This window comes from Aquila chrysaetos, chromosome 3 (genome assembly GCF_900496995.4).
Source record: "Aquila chrysaetos chrysaetos chromosome 3, bAquChr1.4, whole genome shotgun sequence".
Taxonomy (NCBI): Eukaryota; Metazoa; Chordata; class Aves; order Accipitriformes; family Accipitridae; genus Aquila; species Aquila chrysaetos.
Genome location: NC_044006.1, coordinates 56,289,517 through 56,316,574, shown reverse-complemented (window position 1 = coordinate 56,316,574; position 27,058 = coordinate 56,289,517). Strand labels below are relative to the sequence as shown.

Below are 27,058 nucleotides of genomic sequence, written 5' to 3'. Positions count from 1 at the left end.
ATTTATAAAGATTGATGTTTAGATCATGTATGTCTAAACCTATGATACTTTATATATATGTGTGTGTGAATGTATTCCTTATATATAAGGTGCAGAGTTTCTGCAGTGAAAAAGTGTTTTATTTTTAGAAAATCTATGGCTACAAATTAATTTCCTTAGCAACTTTCCATCAAACAAACAGCCTACTCTTCCTCATTCCCAACCAAAACAAACTTAAACTGGTTTATTAATTTAGGCAGTTTTCCCATGAAAAATGGGTTTCAGGTCTCTGCCACAAGCATTTGTAATCTGCCAGGTTACTGAAAAAAGGCTCTGTGCATGAAAAGTGAAAGGACATTTAAAAAAAAAAAAAAAAACCACGTGATTTTTGCAGCGCTAAAGTTGGTGATATTTTTCCTCTGCAATTGTTATATTTCAATTTTACAGACTAAGAATTTGAGTCTTTTGTACTCTGTCATCTCTGTTTATTTATTTTATTTGGTTATCTCTGTGAATTGCACAGCATAATAAACTGGTGTGTGTAATTACACTAAGCATAGCCATCTCAGGAGGAGACGCAAAGGAGACAAAACTCGCAAGCAGCTTTAGGATTGAGCACAATGCAAAACAAAAACATTGCCAGTTTGAGCAAATTTTTAAACCTAAACTCACTTTCATGTATTGCTTCTCTAAAATGTAGCTCTTCATAGCTCAGGATGGTGCCAGTTGTGCTATAATGTAAATTTGCATGGTTTGTAAGGCTGAACATGAACAAATCCTGTACAAATAGAGCAGTGAAAAAAGTTACTAAGTATCCTGCAGGAAGCAAGTATCAAGTTTACTGATAGTCCTGTTGACTGTAGCCATGGACAGTTCAGCCTAAACATTTCAGCCAAGAGCTGACGACTCCTAAATTAAATCTTTGCTCTCTGTTTTAAAAGGAAACAGGACTGACAAAACATGTGACTAATCTTCCCTTTCCCATCTGTTTCCATATACCTGTTAGAATAGATAATTGTTCTGGCTCTGATTTTCCAATATGCTCAGATCTGCCAGGCTCTGCCCTTGGTGTAACACCGTGTATTTCATGTGCTGTGCTGACATTGATGATTCTATTACAAAACTACAGTGGTGAATATAAACAGATCTATGTTAATTTTAGGTCTGCTAGAAACACATGACAAAGGAATCGATTCTGAAAAGGAAAAGGACAGATATTGTAATGTCAGAAACTTTATTTTCAGTGTTTGAAGATGACACTCTTTGGGTTTGTTTTTTCCAAATCAGAAGCTATTGCACACATCCCATCTTCCTTTGTTTCATATGCCACACCTTCCATTCATTACAGCAGCATCCCTTTCACTCTAGTGACTATTGCGAGTACAACAAAATAGAGAATAGGGACCCAAAGTTTGATTGCTGCCTCTTTAGGCAATTTAAATAACAGTTAAAGAGTTTCTGCTGTGTGGATGCTAGTGGTTTTAAGACTCAAGTGCAAAATCAGTACTTTCCTAATAGGATTCCTAAATTTGAGTTCACCTGCTTTCAGCCAAGTGAGAGTACTATATTCTGCCTAAAAATAAGCCATAAGACCTCCCTCAGTAACTTCCCCATCATGTCTGTGGCTTCCTTTTGAGCTACAACATCTCATTCAGAAATTGGAAGTCTCAGTTCAAAAACTGTGGTGTTGAGGAGTACTGCAAATCAAGTATTCCAACAGCTACTTAATTTCACTTAGAAAATGTGTATTATTTTTCTTTAGTCTGCATAAAATGAAGTTATTCTCTGCATAGTTGTAATTCTATTAAATGGCTGTTTTTTGAAAATTGGACGTACTTGTTTGGGGGAAAAAAAAAAGTCTCCAGAGCTGTGTCTGTTTCTGTAATGAAGTTCCTCTATATATTTTGGGGAGTTGATTTAACATCTCACTAAGTCAGCAATTCAGGGGCGTTTTCATATTCCCGAGTTGCTTTTGGGCCTTTTGTCAGTGAGGATAGTTAAATACAGTCTTGATTATGGTTTTTTTTTTAGATTCTGCTTTCTATTTTTTTTATGATACATTCCTACAGTCATTTTCAAGTAATAAATATAATTGCTATAGCAAAATGGAACATCACAGTTTGACATCAAAGTTATTTAAATTTCAGGAGGAGAAATTCTTTAAAAATGTTTCATTTTTGCATTGTTTGAAATTTACACAAGCTTTTCTTTGTTAGGTTGGATGTGTGAGATCTGCTTGTCTGCTCGAGTTCCTTCATGCGTTTCCAGGGTATTTCCACACAAATACGCTTAATCAGCTTTTAGAGGGAGTCTGTTCTGTAACAGGAACTCCCAAGTGAGCCACAGCTTTTGAGTGAAAAGGAGGAGAAGCTTTGAAAAATTATCAGGTCTTTGAATTGGGAAGAGAGGATGTCGGGTGGAATAGCTCAGGAAAAGCTCCTGTCCCTTTTCCATGCAGATTAACATCTCTGATTTAGACTGAACATTGTATCGCAGGGGGATTCAATAAATTACTGTTAGCTATGTCCTCTCTTTCAGTATTTTGGCCTGTGAAGTCCCTTGATGCAAATCCCAAGTACTACTTTTTTCATGTATGTATGCAGGGAGGGATTGAATTGATGTTAGTAAAACGGGTGAGTGTCTGAATCATGACTTGTGAGAGAAAGCACACTGCCTGCCTTTCCAGTTGTCATTTTTAAACTATATGTTAATTTAGATAATAATTTGAGTTCTTGTTTTTTTTTTTTAATTTTTTTTTTTTTTTTTTCTTCTTCTGGAGTGCCTGGAACACACCCTAAGGATCAGCTTGTCAGGACAACATGTTCTAAGAACTGAAAGAATAAATGAGAAAAGCATTCTCTTAAACAGTACTTGAAGTTTGTTCCTATTACTTAGGTGTTACAGCTTTGTTTTAGGAAGATGAAAGTGTTGAGTTTTGAATATGCTTGTAAATTGGGACAGTCAGCCTGTTAAGGTGACGTTCTTTTCACGCTAGATGTCAGTGTTAACATACCTGTTCTGTAATCTCAGGTGTAGTCATTCTGTTGTCCTCCTGGATACGCCTGTATTAAATACTTTAGTTACAATTGATGGTCAAAATGTCAAGACAGTAACTGCAAATAATGATTTGTAGGTTGACCCTTAATGGGCAGCTGTCTCTAAATCTTTTTCTTGTGAAAATCCTGTTCTTACTGTGCACCAAGTAAACCCAGGAGAACCAGGCTGGCCTTTGTTAAAATGTTTGCTACAGCCTTTCCAATACCCAGATTTCTCTTTCATCTTAGTTTTGACTAAGATGACTTTGAAAACCTGAAAGATAGTAGATGGGTGATAACTGCATCACTCAAAATTAAATCCACTGGGGATATCATAGTTGGTTTTTCATCCTCTCAAACTGTAAATAATTAGCTGACTAGCAGTAATTCATAAGATGTCTCATGAAGTCGTTTATCAATGTGTTACTTGAGCATGTTGTGAGACTACTCAAAGGCATGTGGCTATTTACCTTGTTTCTTTTGGTTTACAAAAGATTTTTTAAAATCGCCTGTTTCATCTGGGGCTTTGTAATGGTGATCATAATGTAAATTTCCTGGTGGTTGAAACTGGTTGTGTATATTGGGATGTATGGTCACTGTTTTCTGCCTGTGGCTGTAACAGTGACCACAGCCTATCTTTGTGGATAAAAAGCCTCAGTGAAGGTATTGTGGTTAGTAATAATAAATAGTGTGACATGATGGGCAGTGGTTTAAACACTGTTCTTTTTATGTCTTTGGCTTCTGTAGAGTGTATTATTCTATTACTCTATAAATTAACCATTGCTTATTTACATTCTTTTAAGTGTATTTTTTTTCAGGATTTTAGCTGTCAGTAGATTTGTTACACTGTGATCTCTTCTTTTCAATAACACCTCTAAGTGTCCAGAAGTACTTCCTTTGATATCAAGAGAAGAGGAGCTGCCAAATGTTGTCCTTCAAAGCATTTGGTATTTTGGGGGCCTTGAACTCAAAGGAGGCAGCAGCTGTGTTCAAGGCCCAAGGTTTTATTGGAATATAAGCATAAATGTTTTTCAGGCAACTTCTTAAATTTTTATTGCAAGAGTAGACGTACCTCAAACATATTTATTGGTGCCAGTTTTTCACAGTGAGTAGTAGTATACTTGTAAAATAACACATTTATTTCCTGAAAGTTGTCAGTGGCTGGAGAGGCTCAGGCAGTGGCAGGGGGGCTTGGCAGGTTGACTCAGGATGTGTTCCTATAGCTGAGGAACTTGGTGGCCACAGAGACCAGCTGAGTGCAGGTGGGAACGTTGTAGAGATGCGCCCTGTTTGGAGTTAATGTGTGACTCCACAAATAGTGTGCAATTAGCTTCCATTTTTGGATATATAAGGAAGGCAAGTACTGGCCATACAATTAGAAACACGGTATATTTTTCATATAAAGTTTTAAGGACAACACAGCAAAGTTTGATCATATAATTTCCCTTTTATTTTTGAGTGTAGCTGTGACGCAACTGAACAAATGCATTTTTTCCAAGAGTAGTAAAGAGAAGCTACAGTTTTCAAATTCTTTTTTTAATTTTAGAGAGCTGCACATCTGCAGAAGTTGTTGCTGCTGTTGATGTGAACACTCTTGCCAATGAAGTTTATAAGCACAACTTTCCCAGCACACCATTATGGGCAAAGACAATTGAGGTGAGTAATGAATGTCTCTTTACTCTAGTCTGGCACTTGTAGAAGTAAGTTGTCTTCACTGTCCTTATTAGTAACAAGAGAAACAAAAAGATTTAATTTATGTTGTTATGAATATAGCAGTTTTACAATAACTTCGATTTCTTATGCTATGGTTGCTTGTTGAAGTTAGAGGGATAGTCACACTGCAGTCTTTTCCTGAAAGTCTTGACGGCTGCATCAAGAAAGGTTACGTGAATGTCAAGAGGAATGTTTACCACCAATAAAGGAATGACAAAAAAATATTTTTAGATTAAAAAAATATTTTCATGTATTTTGAAAGAATTTAATTAAATTACTTGGAGGCATGCCTTCATTTTGTAGTTATAGTTGAGCTCAGTAGAACACAAGAAAATACTGGATGGGACAGTGGCATTTTTTTGTGGGCTCAACAGATCAAATGTTTCAGGGATTCTATCCTTTTTCCAAATTATTTGAAGAACAACTAGGTAAAATGGGATTCTGTTTTAATAATTGAGGGGCAAACTAGGTGTGCTGTTTTGCCTGGATTTAGGTAGAAATTGCAGTATACTTCTTAATCTTCTTTTACAGTTTTACAATATGACAGTAAAAGATACTGAATTTGCTTTAAGACACCAGCTTAAGTACAAAGTTTTGATGTACAAAGACTTCATATCTGAATAAGGATACTTTATTTGGAGTAGGGATGGGGAGAAATAACTAGTCAGTATTTTGATGTGATCTACTGAAAGAGCAACTACACGCCTCTTCTGAAAGAATGAGTAGATAAAACCCTCATGATTATGTATAGATGCTAACGTCATTAGTGGTTTTGATTTATATTTAAAGCAATTAATGCATATTTGCATTGTATGGTTTGCCAAGATAGAAAAGATTGAAATTATGAGGTCAAATGAGCGATTATGAGGTCAAATGAGGTAGTTTTTTGCTAGGTGAAGCATATAGTGGAAGTAAGAGGGGTAGTTTGATCTGAAAGATGACTTGAGAGTTTCATACAGTTTACAACACTCAACATTCTTCTATTTTTTTTCCTTATTCAGGGCATAACACTGAAAGAATTTGACAGATTATCTTTTGATATGATTTTGATGAGTCCTCCCTGTCAGCCATTTACAAGGTAGATATAGCACACTTTGGAGAAAAGTGCAGTTATTACAGTATGTAATGTTAAAGGAGAAATGTTCTCAAGAGTGAAACTATGTGTGGTTCATCTGTGTACCTTTCTCTTCTTAAGCAAAAATGTTGTAGTTCTGTTCACCGTGATGTTTACTGAAGTGAAAGAAATGTAGCAATTTCAATCTTAATAATTGGTCACATTTCTTGTAATATATATTATATTTCAATTTAAATTAACTAAGCTTCTTACAGCACCTATTTTGCATACTGTATTGTTCCTCTAATAGTGAAATTCAAAGATTTTGCTGTTTAGGAGTGGTTCCTTTCCCTTTAAATATCAATCTAACCTTTTCCTGAGGCAACTCGGGAAAAGAAGGACGTTTGGAATTTCTCGCTTCTGCCTGAGACTAAGAGTATAATCTAGTTTTGTTTGTACTTTGAAAATTGCACACGCACACAAATAGTTTATTCTGAGGAATGTTTTTATTTTAGCCAAGACTAGGAGGATAATGGCTTTGAAATGATTTTGTGGATGATATAGAGAAATGTCTTGCTGATTAAGAACAGAATTTACTGAGATGTTATTTGTCAATTAGTTTCAAATTCATATCGTTTGACAGCAGTGACCAGTGGAGGTAAGATTCTAGTAACTGTACTTACGCAAAATAGTAGCTTCATGAAAAAGTATTGATGGTGATGAAACTGCTTGTGTGAGAAAGTATGTGTTATTGAATGGTCTAAGATTAGAAGGGTGCTGGTCTATAAAAATGTATTTGTGCAAATCTATGATGTATATAGCAATCATTCCTTCAAAAAAAAATTTTATTTTAATAATACAGTGAAAAGAAAAAACTGTGTATGACTAATTAATTTAGAGACACACTAAAGCTCTTGTACCAAGGCTTTATTCTTTTTTAAGAGCTAACACAAGTATAAGTTAGGGGAACACAGGCCTGCAATTGTGTTATCATTTTTATAACCTACATGAGCTGTACAGTTTAATGTTGCAAAATTGGTTACAAAGTTATTTGCATGGGGCTCAATCCTGCTAAATGGTGAGCACTGAGGCTTTAATTCATAGAAATAATTTAATATATTCAATGTAAAATAGCAGGCTATTCCCAGGAACCCAGTGGGGTTTTTTTGTTCTTTCAGAGCCAAGTATGTTCAAGGGGTTTGCTGGACAAGACCAGAATGCTAAATGCTTTGCAGACTGGGGAGTGGATTTCATTACTGAATGCTTCAATTTTAACCTTGCTGTGAGCTGATGGATTCCAGAGGCAGGCAGACTTTCATTCCTCAGAGCATTTCTTAGGACGCTGCCTCTGTGAGCAGGTCCTTATGTCTGTACACAAGCTTTGCAGAATCCCTTTTTGAAACTCAAAGCAAAAAGTGTCAGCATTCTATAGAAAAATGTAAGTCAAATGTCAGACTGCTCCAAGTAATATACAGTTGTTTCTTTATTCTTTCTTAGACTTGGCCTGCAAGGTGATGTATCTGATCCACGGACAAAGAGCTTTCTCTATATCCTTGATATTCTTCCAAGGTATAAATGAACTTCTACCTCAGTTCTTAAGCCTTTGTTGTAACTAAGTAGGTCTTTTATATTTCAGTGGGACAAGTCATCTATGATGTTTTACAGGGGTACTACTAGTATTACTAGTATTGTGTTTTATTACTTGTTTGTTTTCACATGATCATATGTAACTTAGAAATACTTGTATTTTGTTAATGCCATTATCATCTCATAGTTACTGTATATGCTTTCATGGTTTGGTTTTCTTTTTATTGTGTGTCTGTTTAAACTGTGGCTGTATCATAAATGAAAAAAATTGAGTTATCTTCAGTTCAACGTCAAACTTGGACTGACTTTATGTAGAAGTGGGAGTAGGTAATATAATAATTTGCTAATGGGCATTGTGGAAACATGAAAATTGTTTGAAATACTGGGTTAAAAAAGCTTTGATTCAACATTTAGTCACCTTTTGAATAGGTAACATTTGAAAGTATGTTTAAATATGTTATTGATTGCACAATACGATACATCTTTCATCCCCTTCCATTCTTTCTTAAAGTGTCTATTCTGTCTTCTTGGTGCTGCTTCTAGATATCTTGGGGCAGATTGTGTATTTTTGGTTTGTAGTATAATCTCTTGTTTTGAGTAGTAATACTAAAGAATTCAAATAGCACTGCATTGTCTTTGTGTTGATCTGTTATTTGTGCCTGGTCAGACCCCAGTTCCTAATAAAATAGCTGTAATTATTTTTATTATTTATGCCTTAAATTTTGAAACAGTAAATCCAAACAAAGTGGGTTTCGCTGCCTAAATTGTTCTTACTGAGAGCATTAAAATCTGCTCCAAGTAATGCTTGTAGTCTTTTTGGGGAAGAGATGCATAGCGCTAAGAACCCTTCCTGGGGAAGTGAAGCAAGCAGTTGCTTAGGGAGATTATCCAGCGGAAATCTCTGCTTCTGAATTGAGATGTCCATTGGGCACCAATTGGCATGAGCCTGAGAATTTGCATCAGTTACAGTCCACCAGATGCTTACTGTTTCTGGCAGTCCTGCTTCTGCTGGAGACTGGGACAGCTGTTCTCTACATGTTCCTTCATTGGTTAATCTTGCTCTCAGAATTGGAGGAGGATGAAGGGAGGTGTGGCTGTCCCTTTTTTTTTTGTTTGTTTGTTTGTTTGGGGTTTTTTGGTTGGTTGGGTCTTTGGTTTTTTTTTGTTTTGTTTTTGTTTTTTTTAATGAATGCTTTCTGCACAGAAGGAAACCAGTACCAACAGCAGCCTTTCTTTCAAACTGCTGTTAACACTGGGAGAAAAGGGTCTTCATCCTTCTTCCAGAAACAACTTCTTTGCAGCCAGCAACATTAAATGGGACTACCTCTTTGCCCTCATCATGAGCAGATAGAGAACACAGGCACAGGAGGGCTGAGTGGCTTGGCTGGGATCACCTAAGAAGTCGGTGGCAGGGAACACAAAACAGAACACAATAGAGATTCTGTAGCCTTTTAAGTTAGACAATTAATAGGTAAAAAGCAAGATTATTATTAGTCCCCCGCTTCTAGCAGAGACACAAAAATAGGGAGATAATGTGGGTTTCCAAAAGTTGCAAAGGATGTCTTTTCTGGAACAAGGAACGTAACTCAGTCCTCCAGACTGACCTTTCAAAATTATAAATTAAAACCAGCAGATAGTGTGTAAGTTCATAATTTGTCAGAATAATAGTACCTTACTTATCTTTAAGGGAATCCTGACCACAGTATTCCTTTCCATTAAACTGAGACACAGTTAAGAGGCTGGCTGCTTTTGGGGCACTGTTATGCATTAATATAGAAATGTTGCTTCCTGGTTGCTGTGGGCTTAGCTGGATAAAGGGCAGAAGCTTTTCCTTCTCAAAACCAAAACTTCAGACACTGTAGGACATATGTTTTTCGTCATGACGATGCAAAGGAGCTGGGCTTGGCTGTGGCACTTTATCTCAACACGCCATGAGACCCTGCTGATGTCCCTTATCTCCCTTGGGCAGGTTGTTTCTTGAGGGAGTACTTAGTAAGCAGTCTGTAATATGTTCAAGATGGTGGCTTCTGCAGAGTTTCTAAGTTCCAATAGATTTGTGTTTTACTGAGATAGTGTTTGTGTATTTTTTGGATATGACATGTTTGCCAGACATTGAACATGGAGTATTTCAGCCCAAAAAAGGGAAATTCTTAATATAGGAATTATCACTTTGCATTCTAAATTGGTACGGCATGCATTCAGTTTATGGAAACTATAAAACAATTTCTCATCCCTTGGCTGTTCCTACCTGATGTTCAGCCTTTTATAATGAAGTGTCGCTGAAATGAGGCTCAAGGATAGCCTGGGAAGACAAATATTAGAGATAAGGAAAGTCCAGTTTCAAGATCTGGAAAGACCTGGGAAATCCTTGGAGCACCCAGCCAACAAACAAAGTCTGACCCAAATGGTCCGGATACTGTCTGTTTATCCTGTCCAAGCCATAACCCACGGAAATCTAATGCTAAGACTCAAAGCACTACTTTTACAGACACATTTGTAATGTTAATACCTGCCAAGTACTTAACACATACTCTTTGTATAGTGATTACTTGTCTTGTGATCTGTTGATCCTGTATGAGCTCTTGTATTTTAGGCTATGCTCTGGATTCATTACTTTAAAAATAAGTTTCATACTAGGTGATGATGATGTTGAGTGTGGGTAAAAATACCAACAGATATATTCTCCATTCCTTTGCAGGGAATTTGGCTGCCTCTGCTTTTTTCAGTTTAGTAGTTTTTTTTTTTACTGTTCTTTTTAGTATTTTTAAATTTGATGTAGTATCTTGTACATTTTCCAATTGCTTGTGAAATGCTTTAGTTCTTTAATTCTTCATGTGAATGTCTTTAATTGATGGTAGTTAAGAACATGCTAAAACAAATTCTGCTGTGATTTGTAGCAGTGGAAGCCCAAAGTCACTTACTGACTTAAATAAGCATGGCGCTGCTGTCTGGTGGCATTAGTATCCTGTTTCTATATGCCGTTCTGAGATCCCAATGTGTGACAGACATACTATGTCTACATTAGCCTTACTAATTAATCAGTGCCAGGGAATGTTCCCAGAGACTTGAATCTGAATCATCTATGCTTCTAAATTGTTAGAATGGTCCCTGACACAGTTTGGGCATGTTCCTTTCTCCAGAGATTTAATATGCTGGTTTTGGAATGAGCCTTTTTCCAGACCTCTGCACTGATCTTGCTAAACTTCAGGAACCTCTTTCCCCTGCCCTCCCCCCACCCCCTCAAAATGAAAAAGTTAAGTATAGAAAATTGAGAGTATCTGCAGTCTGAGCTCTAAATGTGTCGTATTTCTTAAAGCAATTAGATGAATACTGGTTCTGATGTGTTACCGCTAAAGTTGATGTGACATTTTGACACTGATTTCAGGTTTAAGCACTTTAAAATAAAAGTTTTCTGTTCCATGGCTAAATAGTGATCTTTTTCCCCCGACAATTATCCTTCCTATTACATACCGATCTGTTGAATAATAATATTATGCTTTAGGAAATGACAGTGGTAAGCATTTTCAGAAGTACATGCATGGGGTACAGCAGTCCATCTGAACATAAGTAGGTTTTGTTGCTTTTTATAATTACCAGCAGTCCACATTTTTAATTCAGTTGGGAATGATTTGATCTAGGCAAACTTGGAAGTTGAGGTACATTTTTGTAAGGATGCTAAACTTTAACAGCTAGCGTGATGTGGAAATACTTTAATCTTTCTCGTAACTAAACAAATCTGTGGATGAATGTAATGTAGTTTACATCTTGTTACTCTGATTTGTTGATTTTTTTTTTTTTCCTCGTAGGCTTCAGAAGCTTCCAAAATACCTACTTTTAGAAAATGTTAAAGGATTTGAATCCTCTTCTGCGAGGTAAAGTCTAATTTATGCAGGTTTTAGTTGTTAATAAATCACTTTTTCTTTAGAAGGGGAAGGCAGGATTTTTATTTCCTAGAATTTAAGTTAATAAAATAGTGAGATGGGACAGCTAGCAGCTGTTTAATTTAGGAATGAAAATCTTAGGTTGTGAAAGGAACTTGCTAAATAACTATTTATTTCTCTAAGCAGATAAAATACGTTTTAACAAGTTGACTCCATTGATTTCATTTGATAATGCTGTGTCCTTTGGAAAGAGTCAATATTAATTTTCAAAGAAAAATAACAATAGGTATAGCACTCAGAGGTTTTGGGTTTTTATCCATGACAGGAGCTTGTGGTATCTTGTGTTAAGATCACAGTACAGTATAGAGGCTTTCTTCAGTACCTTTGGTGATAGTAGATGATCAGTCATTCAGGGTTGCCATCCAATGGTCCAGAGATGTAGTATGAAGACTGTTTATAATCTTTGTCTGAAATGTGGAAGAGGAAAGTTGTCAGTAAGGTTACCTAATGACAGCAGGAGCATTCTCCTCTCTTGTGGGCAAAGCAGGAGAGAGGGGGTTGCGGTCTTCCTTCTCATTTCTTGCTGGAATAGAGTAGGATCTTTCTGTAGCATTCCTTAAAGCTTAAAGAGAGCAGCCAGCCTGCACATCATGCTCCTTAATGAATATGGCAGGCAGCTGGGAGACATGTTCAGCGTGCTCACTGGTTAAGTGTGCGGCAGTCCTCTGTGAACACGTGAACACTTTGCTGGAGGTGCAGGCTGCTGCTGTAGATCCTGCAATTCCCCAGGCTATGCCTTGCTGGCCAATGTTTGGAACAAGTTGTAGTTCAGAAAACACCCCAGTCAGAATGCTTGCTTTCTCATATGACACTTGGGGTGCAGTGTCACATACAGTACCAGGTACAGGTCACAGCTTATGCTTTTAGTATAGTTCCAGCCTAGTGCAGTCTGCATGGAATAGAAGAGACAAGTCTTTTTAAGAAGATTTCCATTTCAGTGATTTTTCCACTGTTTATAAAGTACAGTCCTACCTCACTGTTATTATCAAAGCCACCAATTTTTGTCATCCCTTGAGTTAGCCCTTTTGTGAGGCTTAGCTGATGCCATGTATGTGAACAGAGGGAATTAGTGGGCTATTTGTAGTGGTTTTAATCTCCTGTTTTATAATTCACAATAAAGAGAATGTCTTGTCCTCTGATTATTTTCCTTGTTGACACACTATAAGTACTGTCCTAGAGATGGGATATTTTTGAAGGTGTTTGCACCAAAGTAGGTGTGTGAGACCTGTGAATTTGTAGTAGTCATTTTTGGCTACAGTAACACTGAACTTCATATGTTGTCTCCTCAAGTTCGGAAATGGATGACTTCATAACTGTAATTGTCTGCCCAGTTCTTTCACTGAGTGTGCTGAATGTCTTGGTACCTAAGCTCTTGCTTTCAATGTGTTTTTATTTAGGATAAAAAAGGGCCTAGAGGTTGTACGAAGGGAGTAATTGCTTTTTGATTCTTTTTACTGCCAGAAGTGAACTCCTGCGAACGCTAGCAACATGTGGATTTAAATATCAAGAATTTCTCTTGTCTCCAACCTGTGTGAGTACTAAAAATGCTCTAATGTTATTTAACTGTTCAAACTGCACTGAGCCCAAGAACATTTGAAAATGATCTATTGTATTAGAAAAGAGTTGTGCCCAGAGCTGAAGATACTCTTGAATGAGAAAGTCATCTGGCATGACTTCTGATTTCTTACCAGTATACTGGCATAATCATACTGCTGTTATTGTTCAGATCCTAGTCCCATATTGCTTTGCTACCATTTGATATTTTTTAAGAAGGCATGGATTTACACCATGACCAGGAAGGTGGTTTTCCCTGCAGGAGCCTCATTGCTTCAGAAGTGCTGATGCCTGTGAATTTCCCAGCACAGAAAATGTGACTGTGTTTGTGGGAGGAGGGGCTTTGTTTGCATATTTCCCTGGCAACTGAAAAAAGAGTTGAGAGAGATTTCAGAATTGTGCAAGACTAAATGGAATCAGTGAAGTGCTGTATATACCTGAGAGATGCTGATAAAGGGTAGCTTGAAAACCAGTTGTGGTGCATTTGTTTCATTGTTAGATGACTTATAATTGCTTGTTCAAAAAGGCAAGAAGACACCATTTTGCTTTTGCCTAGAAAACAGGTAGTACCTGTCCCAAGAAATCGTGATGCATGTAATTTTTCTTTTTACCTCACATAAAAGTTTGTTTACATTCTTGTTCATTTACAGAGAAGGTCAAAACCATGAGGTACAAAGAATAATTGTCTGCTCATTTCATTGAAAATACCTAGGTATGGAAGCTGTAAGTGTTTAGGTATTATCAGTTAGTACTGATATCTCTGAAGTTGCAAAATATATTAGAGCGTCATAGTTCTATTGCTGTATATAAAGGCAGGTAACTTGTATGATGCTATAGACCACTTTTTTCTCTCTTTATCACATGGACTAAAGGCTTGTGGATTTTGCTTACAGCTTGGCATTCCCAATTCTAGGCTGCGATATTTTCTAATTGCAAAGCTTCACCAAGAACCATTTTCCTTTCAAGCTCCTGGTCAGGTGAGTCTATTAGTGTTACCTGAATTTGCTTTGTTTCATGAAGATAGAGGGTTAAATTTTCAGTTTTGTGGTGTGTTTTGATGAATAGGGAGTGGGATAAGTGGTATCAACAGAAAAGTTAAATTCTGTCTCTTTTTCAGCCTGAATACTGAGTTTTCTAAGAACTGAGATGCATGCCAGTGGCTTAGGTGGCTTTAAACAGTTGGGAGACAGTGGCTGATAGTGGGCTAGAAAACAATTCATTCTGCTACCGTTTTCACACCCTTGGAAAGGTCTTTTTGCGAAGGCAATTATTTGTGGTTGTTTCTGACATCATTGCTGGTAGGTCAGCAAATCTTGATGCCAACATTTTTTTGAAATCTTCATGAAAACAACATGAAATGGTTATTTGCTTTATTCTGAGTATCTCTGAAGGAATTCTTACTCACTACAGAGTCAGCTATCAAGTTGTTTGTCAAATGCAGTTCTTTAATTTTTTTCTCACAATTTGTTTTTAGGTATTGACAAGTTTTCCAGATCAGGATCTAGAAGACTTATTCAAGGACAAAGTCATTGACAAAGTGGGTGAAGCTAGTTCTTCCTTGTCTTCTGAAGAGAAGAATCTGGATCCAGACATTGGTCCTGATTGCAGCAGCAAGAAGAGTTTACCGAAAGGGGCCTTTCTTTTTAAGCTTGAAACAGTAAAAGAAATGGAAAGGAAACATGATCAGGACAATGATTCTTCTATTCAAATGCTAAAAGACTTCTTGGAAGAGGAAAATGAAGAAATGAGTCGGTATTTCTTACCACTGAACTCCTTATTGCGCTATGCTTTCTTGTTAGACATCGTTAAACCCACCTGTCGGAGATCCACATGCTTTACAAAAGGGTAAGTTGCAAAGAAAATGTCTTGCTGAATCATGTTCTGAAATTTTAGGTGTATTTTTGCTTGTGTCCTGTAAAAACACCGAGAGCTGTTTCATCAAAAAAATCCAGGCCTCTGAAAAAAAATCTCCTTATATAGCATGCTTCCTGGTCCAGTGAAATGCCAGCATGAGAATCTGTCTGGCAGAACATCATGTGCCCACTCCAAAAAGGCATTCACAAAAGACAGTGCCATTTGTTGTTGACCTTCACAGAAGCTTAATTACCCCTGCGGAAATATGGTTCCAGTAGACTGGTATAGTACTGATTCATTAATGAATTTCTTTATATTGCTCAATGAAGTTACAAAGTGTCATGCTTGACAGATCCATTCCTCATTAAAACTGTCTCACTGTACATTTATTGATTTCTTGGATTTTTCAGCTGTGTAGGTCAGAATAGCTGTGGATTGGCCATATATCATAAAACCAGTTAGGTTGCTGCATTACAAATTATATTTGATGGAGCAGAACGTCAGTGCTTTTCTGTCTAGTAGTTTTCTGATTCGTACCTTGCAATTTTAAGTTTGACTGCCAGAGGTTGGTGAGTGTTCTGAAACTCTGCAGACAACCGGTCAGGACCTTTTCCACTGAATGCATTTGTATTGGAAAATGGCAGCTGGAGCCTGGAAGTTTGTGGGAAATGTTAATATTGGTGAATTTTTCAAATTAGTTTGTTTCTTTGGAATTCTTGGAATGTTTAAACAAAATGACTTAGTTGATGAGTCAAAGCTAGTTATAACTTTTTTTTTTTAATTAGTAGAAATTAGACTGTCAGATTGACAGAGTTCCTGCAGATTCTGTGATTTTAACTTTTTAACAATAAGAAAGCTGAGAAGAGAAAGAATTTCAAAAGTTCAAAATTTGTGCAACAGGAAAGCCCTTCCCCCAGCTCTCATTGACATACACCTTTTAGGCCCTCACTCTTTTGAGTTGTGGGGGAGTCGGCGTCTCATGGAATCTGTTTCTTAACTAGAAGAGTCAAATAACCTTAGGCCAGAATAATCTCTTATGTATGTCATGTATGCCTTCACTGTCATCAAAAATAAATTGGCCACTTGTGGTTTCACTAGAATACGTCATGGTAGTTTGTGGTCATGTTTATCAAAATCACACTGAAGGAGGCTCCTGAGTAGTTAATAGGAAGTCTTTATATATAGTGATGGGAAATCTGACATGGAACGTGACTGTTGCCCTTCTGCTGATGTGGAAGGAGCCAGGCCAGATATTTGTGGTAGTTCTTGGCTCAAAACATAGGAATCTGATTTACTGTCTTTGTTCTCTTTTTTAAGAGCCTTTGGGAATGAAGGTTTCCAACATGGTTCTCAATGTGGTCATATCATTTACAGCTCTGCATTAAGAGAAGGATTATAATTACATCTCAGGCTTCATCCAGGTCACTTTCTGAGGCCAAGAATAAATTTCTGCTGTATGTGTTCTAGGAGTTCTGTTTTTATGTTTCTCTGAAGCATGAGATCTAGGAAAGAGGACCCTGAATGGAGCAGAACAGCACTTCCAAGTAGTACAGAGAATCCCTCCACTGAGATGCCTGTCTGGTGTCTTTTTTAGAAGTCATACTCACCATCAGCTTTGAGACTGGGAGAAAAATTTCCCTCAGTTCTGATTGGTTTTCAGGTATTTCCAGCAAGGTTTGTGTATTGAGGATAATCCGGATATGCCTTCTCCAGGTTTTGCGAGTTCAGGGACCTCAAACAGTGATATTTCATCAGTGTTTTTTTGCCTTTCTGCCTGCGTCATACCACTATGTCTTCTGAAAGGCTTTGGTGGAGTAGAGGGCAAAATCTAATGGCCTGTGACATGTGAGAGAGACAGCAGATGATCCTGTGTTCCCTTCTGACCTTGGACTCCTAGGCAATTGGAAAATGATTGCTGAGTTCCTTGAGACTACGAACACCATGGTTTCTCCTAGGAGTATATTTGTGGTGACTGAAGTTGTGAGAGGAAATTGTCCATTTTAAAGGGCAGAGCAAATGAAAACTACTACTTTAGATATACTCGTTCTGGACTTATTTGTAAATTCTTGATATGCTATTGACAAGAGAAGCAATACCTTCTAAAATAGTGTAGTATTAGTTACAGAAACTCTCTCTAGCATTGTGGAAATTACCTTTTTGTTAGTCATAATGTAGGAGACAATATACCCAGAAATAATATATTATGTGTATGAAATTAAAAGGTTTTTTTGAAAGCTTACAGAAATAAAGGGGGGGAGGAAATCTTGAGTCAGATGAAAATTGAAGACTGTAATTTCTTAAGCCAACTTCTTTCATTATAACTGGTAATGAAATGTCAGAAAATCAATGCATCATTTTTTACTGTGGCAAAAATTCCCATCTTTAATTATGTTATAAGTCTAAGGTAGGAATGTTAATTTTTCTGTGGTCAGCATCTGCAATAATTATTAATAACAATCCAGCTAACGCTGGCCATCTGCCCACATCTGTGTTAAAAACCCACTCTACCTGCTCCCCATCCCCCAAACCACTTCTACACCAACTAGATTTTGGTGGTGGTGGTAGTTCTGTACTCTAGTGCCAGTTATTTAAACTGGAGTATTTTATATAACATGGATCATATTAAAAGATTCTTTTCCCCCAATAAAACTGTGAAATACCACTTTGAAATTTATCATCATTTATTTATTTTGGCTCAGATATGTTCATCTGAAATATGATCAGATGCTGTATAAGATGATGATCAGGATTCCTCAGTGTTATGTGTGTTACATTGTTAAACTTGGTATTGGGGAATTTTCAGAATGCAACTAACCAATTAAAGGTGATGTATTTACAACACAGTTCTATTCCATGTGTTTTTAATCTGCATCAGTGTTTAGGGCCTTTTGTTCTGATCCTAAGGAAGATTTGCAAGCACTTTATTTTGAAATGAGTGTTGCTCTCACTGATATTGGCAGAAATACTCGTAAGCTTTTCCAACTGAAGAAGAAATTCTCAAGATTGAGCCATGCTGGGTCATTGTGTCTGTGCTGAAGGGAGAGTATTCCTTTATTCATTGTGGAATTAGAAAGGCTTGAAACAAAAATTGTTCCAGTGCCTTGCTTTAGAATGGGCCCCAAGTAGAGCAAAAGACCTTTATAATTGTCTTTACAGATGCACAGATAAAAATAGAGAATAGTATCTGTTAATGATTGATGCAGACTGCATCTCTCTAATGCAGTGGATCTTCCGAAATTGTTCCATAGTGCAAAAGCCATCTGTTGACTTCCTTCAGTCTCTCTCTGTTCAGGACGTTCAAACACCATCATAGTTAGACCAGCAGAGCATGTTTCTGAAAGCCCATAATTATATTTAAATGATAGCCTGGAAGAGACTACAGGGTAAACATGTTGTTATGCAATCAACCACAAAGCATCCAAAAAAGCTATCGTATGGTTTTAGAATGTAAGTTTTCTTACTGTGTAGTTGGATTTAATTTTTTCTTTCTTTCTTTTCTTTCTTTCTTCTACTGCTCTGCATGGATGCCTGGCCATCCCTTATCCCTTCCCCCTGTGGAAAACCCACAAGCAACCAAAAGTTAAACCTGACTGAACCACTTTGTTCCTAATGGATTGATATAAAAGCTGGAGGCTCACACTAATGGTCCTCCTTTGAATACAGAGAGCCGATCTGACCCCCTAGGACCATTTGGCCTTTAACACGTTTTGCCTTAATGTAAAATTGGTTTGTGCAATGTAGATGGCCCTTTCTGATGATGCTATGCTTGAATTCCTTGGCCTTGTATATTTGCCTAGTTGCCTTATATAAGTCATTAGTGTGGATAAACCCTCGTGCGTTGATTGCAGACTCATCCCTGGAGAGCATGTTCAGAAGCTACTGCACTCCAGGGGTTAGCGTTGTTAATAACAAGGCCTTTTGCTTTATCTGTCCAGGATGCTATTTGTTAATCAAGGCAAAGGAACCTAAGTAACCTCTCTGTATCTTTGCAGTTGTCAGTACGGAGGTCCGATGAAAATATTAAATTAAGATTGTTATTGTTCTTGTTAAGGTATGGACACTATGTGGAAGGGACAGGCTCAGTTCTGCAGACAGCAGTAGATGTACAGGTAAGAATGTGGAGACTAACATATGAGAATGACATTTTAAAATTTGAGACTTGTTTTAAAACTGATACGAGATTTGTTTTAAATTTTTTTTCTGTCTTCTGGTTTGTTATTCTGAATATTATAATAAAAAAGCTTTTAAAACTACATTTTATGGCAACTGAATTTCCAATTGATTTTCTTTATGTTCCTAAACAACAGTTTATTTAAATCAAAATTATATGTGTGTGCCTCTGTGTGGAGAATGTGAGTTGCTATTATTTTGTTATCTGTAGTTTCGTACAGAGGTTTCACAGGGGTACATGAAAACATTAAAAATTACTAATTCTGTGGATAAACTGCAGTACTGTGTTGTGAATCTAGTGCCATTTTTTGTGCATAGATGATCCAGTAAATATTGTCAAATGTTTAACATGTTTGAATTTCAAAAGTATTATTTATCTGAGAAGACATAGTATTTTGAAAAGTTCTACTGTTGATACTATGTTCACCACAAAGTGGTATTTAGGCACTGGGGAAGGTAATAATAAATGTATCGGTGAATCAGCATTCAAAGATACTTTTCACACAGCCTGTTTTGTACACAGGCACCGCCTCCTGCACCACTTCTGTGCTGTTCACTAATATTATATGGCATTTGTAAGCATAAGAAGAATGCAGCTTTGGAATTGGGGATAATCTCAAAGCAAATGTATTAAAACAGCTGCATCCATACAGCTTAATTTGTGTGGATGGTCTGCTATTGAGTTATATTAAGTCACTATCCTGTCATTAACAAATGTTTATAGTCCTTTGATTGCCTCATTAAGTATTGGTATAGCTTGTAACTGGAGGAAGAAATGATGAATGCCCTCATGGCAACATTGATTTCTTTCTTGCAAGTCCATGTGTTGAGATAATAGCTGCAAAAATACAACACCAATTATACTTTCAAGCAAAACACGCTATTGTCTTTGGCACTGTGATAATTAAAGAAATATTCTGTTAAGATGTGACTGTTGAATTTTACGTATTTGGCCTGTGTCAGTGATATCTGTTGTTTTGAATATTCTTCATAGCTTGAATCAGTGTTTAAACACATTGAGGACTTACCAGAAGAAGAGAAGCTTATGAAGTTGTCAACACTAAAACTGAGGTACTTTACACCAAGAGAAATAGCAAATCTTCATGGATTCCCTCTCGAATTTGGTATGTGGTGCAAAGTACCCATTTCTACATCATTCTTCAGAAATGCTGATGTAGTTTTTTTACTGGGGACTAATCCGTGCTTTTTATTTTGCTTTTTTTTTTTTGGACCATTTAATTCTTATGATTGATTCATGCTGTTTGGCTAACTCTGAATTTCTGAATTTCCACTAGTTTTTTATATTTTGTAAGAGCCAGCTTCTGTGGTTAGGTTTATCTTCATAAACTTAGAAAAAAGTTTTGTGAGAAATGCTCTATTACTGAACAGCAATGAAGGAATACCTTTGTGTAAAGTTGAAACTATTTACTCAGCAGCCAACATTACTCACAACTGTGGTAAGTCAACATATCCTGCCAGTTTAGGAGCTCTGTTAGTGGTTCTCAGTGTTTGAGCTGCTTGCTTTCTCCCTTCCACACATTTGCAGCTGCTGACAGAAAGGGAATTTCAGAAGGTACAGATACTTCTTTGTTTAGGAGTAACGAAACTCTTCAGTTAATGATCTTTTAAGTCATCTCTATTTTCTAGAAAAGGCAGTCCTAGCCCTTGGTCAGTTACTTAATTTTCTAACTGTTTTTGTGAAGAAGAGGGAGTCAAGGAACAAGACTCAGCAATACCAGTACATTGCACACAGATCAACCAGAATTAAGCCTGAAATAAATTCACCAGAATTCCCCTTGTAAAGAAAGGGAGGCAAGAAAGTGTAGCTGTTACTACCTACTAAGGAGCTTGGCCTGCTGCTGACACATCAGATCAATTTATTGTCTCAGCAACACAAGAATCCGTAGAATAAGACACGACTGACCTTGAGTAATTGATTATATTTTTTTTCAACTTCCTCAGTGACTTAGAGTTCTGAGGAGTGCTAATAGTTTTATATATTTCTTTCTTTTGCAGTTTTAGTTTGTTTTCTCATTTATTACTTAGTTATATTCAAAATTACTACATTCAAAAGCACATTATTAAGGTTGCAAAGTCAAATGTTACAGTTGCCAGCACTAAGCTTACTTGTTTAAGAGTATTTGCAGGAGTGTGCTGTGTTGAGTTGCATGCCAACATGCAGGATTTTTTCATAGCCTCTCTTCTTTAATAGATTAGTTCTTTTGGCAGGCAGCCTTTTTCTTAGCACAGCTCTGTTCCGTATTGATGTAGGCTGATGTAAAGAAACTTGAGCTAAACAGGGCTGGATTGGGCTTGTATAGATTTATCATTCTGTTCAAGATCACTTTTGAGCACAAAGTTGCCCATTTTCCCTTTTTTTTTAAAAATACAGCTTGTGTTTTCCCAATGTTAAATCAGTCTTTGCAACATCACTGAGAGGTGTAGCGGGGTTAATATTGCTTATATTTTAGAGGGAGAACCGAGACAATGCAGAAATTAACATTTGGAAGACTCCATTAATTTAGGGTGATCAGTTTGCGAAACCTGACCTTCACTATTTCAGAGCGCTTGGAATGATATCATGCTTTCTCTGTTCAGAGCTCATCTTCGGGGCAGCTGTGAGGTTCAATATTTTTGCAAACCAGAACTGAACTCTCAAGACAAGTCAGGCTTCTGAATTTGAGGAGCATCCAGATCATCACCATCTATGAAGTGCTCATTTAGCAAACTTGTCTTTTGTCACCTGGGAACTGCAGAGGGAGGGACAGGGACAGATTCCACCTCTCAGAGGGCAGTACCCTTCTGCCTTAATCATAGGACCTTCTTTACAGTTCTTGCAGTTCCCTGCCTCACTATATTACTTGTCCAACTTTCACAACACATAAGCCTCTCTCATCCAGTGGCTTCCTCTCACATATACTCCTGATTCATAGGCAGAGCAAGTTTTTCCCACTGCTATGAGTCACAAGTCCGACGTTTTGTTTCCTTTGTGTTTAATCTAAGATATTTCCTTCTTTGTACTTTAAAAAAAAGTGTTACTCAGCTCTAGGCTGATTGAAACCTCTGGTGAATTTAGGTACTATAATCTTAAGTTTCTTTTGAGGATTTGCAAGCTATGGGATTTTTTGAAAGTTGCTATTTTTATGGCAACAGTAAAGGGTGTTTCCCTGACAGCATTTCTCCCATGCTAAATTTCAAGTAATTATTGTGAAGTGTGGTATTTTCAGAGGGAAATATGCTATAATTTCTCTGCTCCTGTGTTCTGTAGTTTCAGCAACATTTGTGCTGAAATTTTCAACAACAGAAAGCCTGGAAATGTACCCACTGCAAATATGTTGTTGGTCCAAGAAGCTGAAGAATCAGAAAACTAGAAGCTGAAAATGAAGTGAAGAGAATGTCAGGAAACTTTGTAACACATAGCGTTACTAGCTGTAGCTACAGTATTACCAGAAGAAACATGATTGTGTCTAAATGGTTCTATGTTTTAACAAATTAATGGCCTTTTCCAATACGTAAGATGCAGAGTTAAAATCATTGTTCGTTCTTAACATTAATGGATTTATTTGTGCTTTTAACGTCTAAATGTATAAATAGTACTTGCACTACAGGTCAATGAAATGCTGCAGTCATTTGTCTTAGTCACTGCTGTGGGTCCCACACCAATATCATTAAAAGTGATCAGAGCATTCTTGCACCTGTGACCTGCTTTCATGAGGGTGATGTCAGGATGCCTTTTCCATTTTTCCTGTTAGTGATGTATGTAAGCTACTAGGAAACAAATGGCAGCCTAGCAGAAACCCAGCACAATATGGCAGTGTGTGTTGCCAAGACCGCAACATCATCCAGTAGCATGCATGACCTAAATAATACGGTGAGAGCTGTGCAGCAAGTGCCATCGTACTATGAGTTGTTAAATCTGTCCTTCTGATGTAGGCTACTCTTGAGGCAAGAAGATAGAAGGTGCAAGATAATGTTAACACGCAGATGGAGGAGGCTTGGGATAAAGGAGACAGTGAGCCTTGAAAATTAATTCAGGCTTTCAGCTGCCAAGAGGCAGAAGGAGAAACTCTGAAATTTTCAGGGTTCAGATAAGCTTCTTGGGCTGTAAGTGGACATGCGTGTGTGTGTGTGCATAAATATGTATTTATTTTTATATATGCTTTCAAAACGTGTATATTCTGTACCCTAGTCAGTGATATAATGTGAAAACTCCATCTGAGGAAGTGTGTGTGGGGTGCAAGTGATTGTTCCAAAGAGAGAAGAACGGTTGCCCAAATGAGAGTGCCAGGAAGCTGGGCAGAGTGGATGGAGCTGGCAGAAGATGTGTTTACCAAAGCAGTCCACATTCGAGGCATTAATAACTGGCAGAAAAGGATGGAACAACTCCTCCCAGACACCTCCTCCTCAGCTTTCCACCCTTGGCTCAGCAGCTGTCCAACCATGTTCTCTCCTGAGCGATCCCTGAAAGCGGATTTTTCTGAAGTGCTATGAAAACTTCAGAACATCGGTATCGCTACTTGCACACACAGTGTGTTGATGTATCAAAGCTAATATGGCTGCTGATGACCTTGGGCTCAAAGTTAGGTTTTCTTCTTGGGGAATGATCAAATAATTGAATGTGATCAAGTTTCAGCAGCTTAGCAAATGACCTTAATGGTTGAATCACCGCTGCTGTTCATCTTTCACTCAAGTTGAAGTAAATGCACTTTAGCTCACAGCTGGAGTAAGCTAAGAGTGTAAGCAAAGACAGTTACAGCAGGCCAACTGGCTGTTGGCAACTTCTTCATTCTCAGAAGCTTGCTCACCTTTGGGTGCTCAATACACAGCACAGCCCTTTCACAATAGCTGGACCAGTTTAATTTTTTCTCGGCCTCCCTTCTTTCTGCCAGTCCATGCACTTACGATGTGAAGGACATTTCAGATGCTGTCTTTATTTCTGAGTGCATTTGACAGGGTCAGCATTGAATTACATGGAAAATTGTTCAGCTGCTTTATCACTGACTGAATAAGCCTTGCTCATAGCTTAATCTGTACTGGTGGTATATTGCACTGCAAGACTCATTTGATTTGCCTCAACTGGTTAGAGGGGCTCAGATTGGAAGTACAATGTAAAGCTTATTGAGAAATGCAGTTTAGTCCATCTGCAGAATCATCACTTTTTCTTTCTGCCATGGCCATGTTCTTCTGTGGATGTTCTCTAGAGCAGCGGTTGTACAGTGTTTTAGGTGCTGCTGCCCTTCCTTGAGACTGCTGGATTTTTTGAGCTACACGAAGAGAAGATAGTTCGGCATTAGTTACGCAATAGAGCAATGTTTTGAGGCTTCTTGTTAAACTTCAGAGATGGCAGTACTGCTAATGGAAGAACTGGTATGAATCCAATGAACTGGTTGGGAATTATTTTTGCAACTTTGTGAATTTTAGACCAGGGGGTGAACCCTGCTGTAATCTGTGGTGACTGCATTAAGAACTGTTCACTGAAAAAACAAGCAGACTAAAAGCTAGGAACAAACCCAAACTAATGATGTTGCACTGTATGTTTTTGTTTTAGGCTTTCCTGACAAAGTAACAATAAAGCAATGCTACCGTCTTCTGGGAAACAGCCTCAATGTACCTGTGGTGGCAAAATTGATCTCCATTCTACTTGGATAATTTAGAACCTGAATCTGATGAGTACGGAAAGGTGACAGAAAATACATCCATCTTGCAAGAGAAAGCTGATGACAGCTGAACAAAAGTCATAGCTTACCAAAATATCTGCCTAGAGATTTTGCTAAACAGTTCTGATATGTCTTTAATGCCTTGCTTTAATGGTATATTTGCACTGTAGAGGTGTTTTATTTAAATGGAAGTTTCCAAGACTTAATTGCTTTATTTAAATATGTCCTTTTTATTTTGCAAAATGAAAAAAAACAGTGTTTACATATACCTCAATGAAAATGGATAAGACTATTTTATTTTATCTTAAAAGCACCCTCTTGGTGCAGTATAAAAAGGCTGTAAATGTAAAAGCTGTTCTAATTAAGTGCAGAGACCAAGTTCTACATGTAAAATATCTTCAGCTGTAAATATCAGTGATCCATTCTTAAAAGATTTATTGTATATATAATCTGAAATTTTGATGTATTTTTTTGTAGCCAATTAGACTGTTGAATTCAGTATTTTGTATAAGATTTTTAAGAAGACACAGTGTCATCCTTAGTTTATGGTTGTCTCATCCTTTCAAAATACTTGTAGATTTTTGGAACTCAACTGCATCTGTCTGGAATGATTTTAGGTGCACCTGAATAAAAATATTTCAAGATCATCACAACCCTGACAATAACTTGCCTGTTTTCTGTTCTCACTGATATTATTCAGGATAAGATAAGATCATTGCTCCTTACCAAAAACGTACGCACAAAAGACATAAAAACTGCAAGGGATGCAAAGAATAATAACAGGGGCTTCTACAGATATGTCAGCCAGAAAAGGAGGGTCTAAGAAAGCATACCCCCCCCCCCCCCCCCCGATGAATGAGACTGGCAAACTGGTAACAATGGACAAGGAGAAGGCTGAGGTACTCAACACATTTTTGCCTCAGTCTTCACTGGCAGCCTCTCTTCCCACACTTCTCAAGTGGATGGGCTGCAGGACAGGGACTGGGGGAGCGAAGTCCCTCCCACTGTAAGAGAAGATCAGGTTTGTGACCACATGAGGAACCTGAACATACGTAAGTCTATGAGACATGACAAGATGCATCCCAGAGTCCTGAGGGAGTTGGCTGATGTAGTTGTCAAGCCACTCTCCGTGAGATTTGAAAAGTCATGGCAGTCAGGTGAAGTCCGTGGTGACTGGAAAAAGGGAAACATTGCACCTGCTTTTAAAAAAGGGTAGAAAGGAGGACCCTGGGAACTACCGACTTGTCAGTAGTACCGAGTCACCTCTGTGCCTGGGAAGATCATGGAACAGATCCTCCTAGAAGCTATGCGAAGGCACATGGAGGACAGGGACATGATTCAAGACAGCCAGCATGGCTGCACCAAGGGCAAGTCCTGCCTGGCCAACCTAGTGGCCTTCTATGGTGGAGTGATGACATCAGTGGACAAGGGAAGAGCTACAGGTGTCATCTATCTGGATTTCTGTAAGGCCTTTGACACGGTCCCCTACAACATCCTTCTCTCTAAATGGGAGAGATATGGATTTGATGGGTGGACTGTTTGGTGGATGAGGAATTGGTTGGATGGTCACATCCAGAGGGTAGTGGTCAATGGCTCGATGTCCAGGCGGCGATGATGGTGACCAGTGGTGTCCCTGAGGGGTCCATATTGGGACCAGTACTGTTTAATATCTTCATCGATGACATAGCGAGCGGGATCGAGTGCGCCCTCAGCAAGTTGGCAGATGATGCCCAGCTGAGTGGTGCATTTGACATGCCTGAGGGATGGGATGCCCTCCAGAGGGACCTGGACAGCTTGAGAAGTGGGATCATGTGAACCTCATGAGGTTCAACAAGGCCAAGCGCAAGGTCCTGCACCTGGGTCAGGGCAACCCCTGGTATCAATACAGGCTGGGGGATGAAGGGTTTGAGAGCAGCCCTGTGGAGAAGGACTTGGGGGTACTGGTGGATGAAAACCTGGACATGAGCTGACAATGTGCAGTCGCAGCCCAGAAAACCAACTATATCCTGGGCTGCATCAAAAGAAGTGTGGCCAGCAGGTCGAGGGAGGTGATTCTGCCCCTCTATTCTGCTTTGGTGAGACCCCACCTGAGGTACTGCATCCAGCTCTGGGGTCCTCGGTACAAAAAAGACATGGACCTGTTGGAGCAGGTCCAGTGGAGGGCCACAAAAATGATCAGAGGGATGGAACAGCTCTCCTATGAGGAAAGGCTGAGAGAGGTGGAGTTCTTTAGCCTGGAGAAGAGAAGGCTCTGGGGAGACCTTATGGCAGCCTTTCAGTACTTAAAGGGGGCTTGTAAGAAAGACGTTTTCTAGTAGGGCCTGTCGCAGTAAGACAAGGGGTAACGGTTTTAATCTAAAAGAGGGTAGATTTAGACTAGATACAAGGAAGAAATTTTTTACGATGAGGGTGGTGAAACACTGGCACAGGTTGCCCAGAGAGGTGGTAGATGCTCCATCCCTGGGAACATTCAAGGTCAGGTTGGACGGGACTCTGAGCAACCTGATCCAGTTG

General features: G+C 38.2%; 1 protein-coding gene across 10 annotated transcripts in view; it reads left to right on the top strand.

Annotated features, from left to right (window-relative positions):
• Window positions 1-25,197, top strand: part of TRDMT1 (tRNA aspartic acid methyltransferase 1) — a 42,059-nt gene extending 16,862 nt beyond the window's left edge. For 4 of the 10 annotated variants that reach the window (XM_041122075.1, XM_041122074.1, XM_030007523.2 and 1 more), the window contains 9 exons: window positions 4,561-4,670; window positions 7,279-7,350; window positions 11,175-11,240; window positions 12,771-12,840; window positions 13,736-13,840; window positions 14,338-14,708; window positions 18,769-18,826; window positions 19,882-20,011; window positions 22,156-22,814. In XM_041122075.1, the coding sequence (XP_040978009.1) occupies window positions 4,615-4,670; window positions 7,279-7,350; window positions 11,175-11,240; window positions 12,771-12,840; window positions 13,736-13,840; window positions 14,338-14,708; window positions 18,769-18,826; window positions 19,882-20,011; window positions 22,156-22,265 (1,038 nt within the window). In that variant the 5' untranslated portion in view covers window positions 4,561-4,614 and the 3' untranslated portion in view covers window positions 22,266-22,814. Of the gene's footprint in view, window positions 1-2,517; window positions 2,613-4,560; window positions 4,671-5,728; window positions 5,806-7,278; window positions 7,351-8,208; window positions 8,457-11,174; window positions 11,241-12,770; window positions 12,841-13,735; window positions 13,841-14,337; window positions 14,709-18,768; window positions 18,827-19,881; window positions 20,012-22,155; window positions 22,815-24,435 lie in introns of those variants that run through there. The other 6 variants (XM_030007522.1, XM_030007521.2, XM_030007520.2 and 3 more) reach the window with 6 other exon arrangements.
• Window positions 25,198-27,058: the final 1,861 nt, after the last annotated feature.